Genomic DNA, 5,052 nt, shown 5'->3' on the forward strand with positions numbered 1-5,052 from the left:
GTGAGTGGATTGCCTGAGCCCGCGGGTTTGAGACCTGCCTAGGCAACTTGGCGAGACCTCATCTCTACAATAAATCAAAAAATCAGCCAGATATGGTAGCGCGTGCCTGTAATTCTGGCTACTCGGAAGGCTGAGGCGGAAGGATAGCCGGAACCCGGCAGACCAAGGCTGCGGTGGCCGGGAGCAGTCACTGCACTCCAGTCTGGGCGACAGAGTGAGACTCCAACTCAAAAAAAAAAAAAGGGGAAAAAAAAAAGCCATCAAAATTGATGAGTTCAAAAACTGTTTTGAGCAGTGAAAAAGCGTTTTGTTAAGTGTATGGCATCAAATGGGGAGTATTTTGAAAGTGGCTAAAGTTTCAATATGTAAGAATACACAGTTCTTTTCAGCTACCTGGAAGGCTGAGCAGAAGGACTGCCAGAGCCCAGCGGATTGAAACTGGGATGGCCCTGAGTGTGCCACTGCACTCCTGCCTAGGCGACAGAGTGAGACTCCAACTCAAAAAAAAAATACACAATTTTTATACATAAATTCCGGGGTTCTTTGGGTCCCATGTCTTTTTTAAAATATGTGAATTATAGAATTCTAGGGCCAAAAGGAATTGTATAGGATATTTAGGATAGAGCCCTTAAGTCAGAACACAAGGAGAACAAGCCTTTCTTAAAGATACTCAGGCTGGGCTCAGTGGCTCAGCCTGTAATCCCGTGCCTTTGGGAGGCTGAGGTGAGTGGATTGCCTGAGCCCGCAGGTTCGAAACTTGCCTGGGCAGGCGAGACCTCATCTCTACAATAAAATCAAAAAATGAGCCGGGCGTGGTAGCGCGCACCTATAATTCCGGCTACTCGGAAGTCTGAGGCGGAAGGATCGCCGGAGCCCAGCAGGTCGAGGCTGCGGTGGCCAGGAGCGGCCACTGCACTCCAGTCTGGGCGACAGAGTGAGACTCCAACTCAAAAAAACAACAACAACAAAAAAAAACAAACAAAAAAAAAGATACTCAGAAAAGAAGCGTTCCCAGTCTTCCTCCCTCCTTTCAATTGTTTTAACCAGCTATGATAACAATCTATAAGACCAACACAATAATAAGCTATACTAATACATCATAAGCCTTAATAAGAGAGAGCTCACTCTTGCCCTAAGCCCTCTCTCTCTCGCCCTCCTCTTTCACACTTGAAAGCGGCAGGCAGAAGCAAGGCTGTTTCTATTCCTTATTTTGGACCAAGAAACCATGGAGAAAGGTTGTACAGAATGACAAGGCTCTGGGTCTTACCATAAAGATTTCATCATACATCAGCACCACTTTTTCCTTCAGTGGTTTTTTGGAGGCTGAAGATTTCCGGAGCAAACCCCCTCGTTTCTCTACCTGTGCCATGGTTAGAGAATCTATGGAAAAAAAAGTCACATTTTAGGGCAGTGAAAATACTCTGTATGATACTATAATGGTAGATGTATGTCATTACACATTTGTCCAAACTCACAGAACATATAAGACCATGAGTGAATCCTAATGTAAACTGTGGACTTTGGGTGATAATAATATATCAATGTAAGTTCACCAATTATACCAGAGTGGAAACTGATGAAAGATGCTGACAGGGAGGCTGTGGATGTGTGGAGCAAGGTGAAATACGAGATATCTCTGCAACTTCCTCTCAATTTTGCTGTGAACCTAAAACTGTTCTAAAAAAACGAAGTCAGCCGGGCTCGGTGGCTCAGCCTGTAATCCCATGCCTTGGGAGGTTGAGGTGAGTAGATTGCCTGAGCCCGCGGGTTCGTGACCCGTCTGGGCAACTTGGCGAGACCTCATCTCTACAATAAATCAAAAATCAGCCAGGCGTGGTAGCACACGCCTGTAATTCCGGCTACTCGGAAGGCTGAGGCGGAAGGATCGCCGGAGCCCGGCAGGCCAAGGCTGCGTGGCCGGGAGCGGCCACTGCACTCCAGTCTGGGCGACAGAGTGAGACTCCAACTCAAAAAATAAAAATACAAAATACAAAAATAAAAATAGTCTTTTAAAAGAAAAAAGAAAAGAAAGGCACAGTCAATGCCAGAATGCTCTCCAAGATGCCACAGAGTCTACTGAAACACCACTTGATGAGAAATTTTTTAGGAGGAAGAACTGATAAAGAACCATGCTATAGAGCATGTGCATCTATCCAACACTCCCTCCCAGACCAGATAATTTCAAGGTTTACACCATTACATGGCCTACAGCATAACACATTTTATATCCCTAAAACATGCCAGCAGACAAGGCTTAAAGCAGATCCAAACCAAACAGGAAAGTGTAACTAGTTCCACCTATAATACAATAGGTCTGGCCATATATTTGAGGATGACGGAAAGAAGGCTGCAAAGCACACACTGTCCACAGACTGATGGGGAAATTAAGCTTCAAATATTGATCCAGCTTCGAGCCATTAAGGCAGGAAGTGTGTTGCAGACTGATGTGCTCCATTGATTTCCCCAAAGTAGGTCCTCATCACTGTACAGTACTTGGCCTTCACTGCCTCACAAATCACTTGCACTTGACTGCCATCAGAAATTCCTCTGGAAAGAGATTCATGGCAGAAAATAGCAGTTAGGCCAAAATAAAATCTGATTTCAAAACATCTGACTATAATAATATACTACTACTAAATTTAATTGTATACATTAATAACACTATTACAGTTCAGATGTCAATGTATTTTTCTTTATTTTATCTTATTTATTTTATTTTATTTTTTATTTTTTTGAGTTGGAGTCTCACTCTGTCACCCAGCCTGGAGCACGGTGGCCGCTCCCGGCCCCCGCAGCCTCGACCTGCTGGGTTCCAGCGATCCTTCTGCCTCAGTCTTCCAAGTAGCTGGAACTACAGGCGCGTACTACCACACCTGACTAATTTTTTGATTTATTGTAGAGATGAGGTCTCGCCAAATTGCCCAGGCGGGTCTTGAACCCGTGGGCTCAGGCAATTCACTCACCTCAGCCTCCCAAAGCACGGGATTATAGGCTGAGCCACCGAGCCCGGCTTATTTGTTTATTTATTTATTTTAATAGAGACAGCGTCTATGTTGCCCAGGCTAGTCTTGAGCTCCTGGGCTCAAGCAATCCTCCCTCCCTGGTCTCCCAAAGTGCTAGGATTATAGGAGTGAGCCACCATGCCCAGCCCAATGTATTTTTCAATTCTACATAAAAGTAGTTCCCTGAATCATACCCAAATTGTCCCATCTTACTTTAAGGAATTCTCTTTTTTTACTTTTAAATGAGGTCTCTACTGTAGATTTACACATTATTCCCTCATCTACCTGGTTCTTTCTATCATTAACAAAGTTTCTCTCTTAAATCCTAGACTCCAAATGTGAAACTCAATCTCAACCAACAACTAGTATGGGAGCTAGGGAGGAGCCTGGTTTTACTTCCAGACAATCCAAAGCGCAGAACTAATTTAGTTCAATGACTTTTGGAAAAGATGCCCTATCCTCCAAATCAAAATCAAAATTTGGCTTAAGGAAGAGATGCATCCGATAATACAAAAGATTACCTCTGAGACATTCTCTAATGCATACAGCCAAAAAAGGAAATTGATCTTTGAATATATCCCAAAGCACAGAAAATTTCCCCAACTAGAACAGGAACAGGAGAGGAGGGAAAAACAAGCATCTTTAGCACAGGGACTACACCTTATACTTTTTATATAAGAACTTGGCTCTTGGTAAATGCTCAGTGTATGCTGTTCACTGACTGATTCTGAAAAGGAGAGGACCCTGAAAAGTTCTCAATCTGACCTAAAATTTTAGTAAGACCTATCCCTGTCAAGGCTTAACTCATCCCTCAAATTCTGTTCAGAGAGAACTGAAGGGAAAAGTAACAACAACAATAAAAAGAGAAGCCTCTTTCGGACAATTTAAATTACACTGATCATGGCCTTGCCTTGAAGCATAAAATATAGCCTCTGCTCAAAACATTCTTGTGTCTTTTAAATAGGCTGTCAAGAAGATGTCGTTATCCGGGGAGAACAAATTGGAAATCAAAGGACCCTCTTAAAATAAATCAAAAGCAATGCATTCTCAGCTCAGTGGATATAGATCTTGCCTTGCTCAGCTTCATCCATTCGATCAGCAGAAGCAGCAGGAACCCAAGTCCCTGGGTGTGAAAAGCACATGCTTATAAACGTTCCCCTGAGGGTTTACAGTTGGGTTACAGCTAATCAATGCCCACCCCAAATCTAATAAGTTCACTTTCTCCATTTCAGATTTGTGTGTGTGTGTGTGTGTGTATCCGAGTCTCACTCTGTCACCCAGGCCGTCGTGCAGTGGCATGATCCTGGCCACCACAGCCTCGACCTCCTGGGCTCAGGCAATTCTTCTGCCTCAGTCTTCCGAGTAGCTGGGACTACAGGCATGTGCCATCATGCCAAGATATTTTTTTTTATTCATTGTAGAATGAGGTTTTACCGTGTTGCCCAGGCTGGTCTCAAATCCCTAGGCTTAGGCAATTCTCTCACCTTCACCTCCCAAAGTGCTGGGATTACAGGCATGAGCCATGAATCAGTATTTTCTAATAAGTAAAAGGGAACAGGAGAGGAGGGAAAAACAATTCCAACCCAAATACCAGATTTCCTAAAACTTAAAGTCTATCCCTCCCTCTGGAGGAGAGGGAAATTCAGGCACAGGCCTCAACGCACTATTGTCTGTCATAATCACTGGCAATTGGAATTTACCACTGAACCTGCCTGAAATATGACTGGAAACTGACCAAATGCAGTCTGCTCCTCCAGCCAGCACTCCTACCAAGAGAGCACAGCAAGCAAGAGTTTCTAAGGTGGTGGATAAGGAGACAAGCTTTTCCCCGAGTCTCGGAAATTAAGCCTGTGCTCCTAAAATATCTGACTGGTAGTATAGAAAGTTGCAGCACACCAGTAATGTGAGTGTCATCTGGTTACATTCTCCCAGTGCTTTTTCCTCTTTCAGTCACTGCCACTCCCCTTGTAGAGGGAATTAGCACTAGCTGAGAAGCTGTAGGACATAATGGAACAATCAGCCAGCAGAACTAAGCCTGGCACACAGGTCT

The 5,052-nt window shown here is 44.0% G+C and overlaps 1 protein-coding gene across 3 annotated transcripts in view; it reads right to left on the reverse strand.

The window, feature by feature from the left end:
* The window catches only part of CUNH10orf76 (chromosome unknown C10orf76 homolog), a 192,328-nt gene extending 190,948 nt beyond the window's left edge, over positions 1-1,380 (reverse strand). For all 3 annotated transcript variants that reach the window (XM_021718019.1, XM_021718018.1, XM_008068973.1), the window contains exon 1: positions 1,268-1,380. In XM_021718019.1, the coding sequence (XP_021573694.1) occupies positions 1,268-1,369 (102 nt within the window). In that variant the 5' untranslated portion in view covers positions 1,370-1,380. The remainder of the gene's footprint in view (positions 1-1,267) is intronic.
* Positions 1,381-5,052: the final 3,672 nt, after the last annotated feature.

The sequence above is a fragment of the Carlito syrichta genome, unplaced genomic scaffold (genome assembly GCF_000164805.1).
Source record: "Carlito syrichta isolate Samal-C Ts95f unplaced genomic scaffold, Tarsius_syrichta-2.0.1 Scaffold311715, whole genome shotgun sequence".
NCBI lineage: Eukaryota > Metazoa > Chordata > Mammalia > Primates > Tarsiidae > Carlito > Carlito syrichta.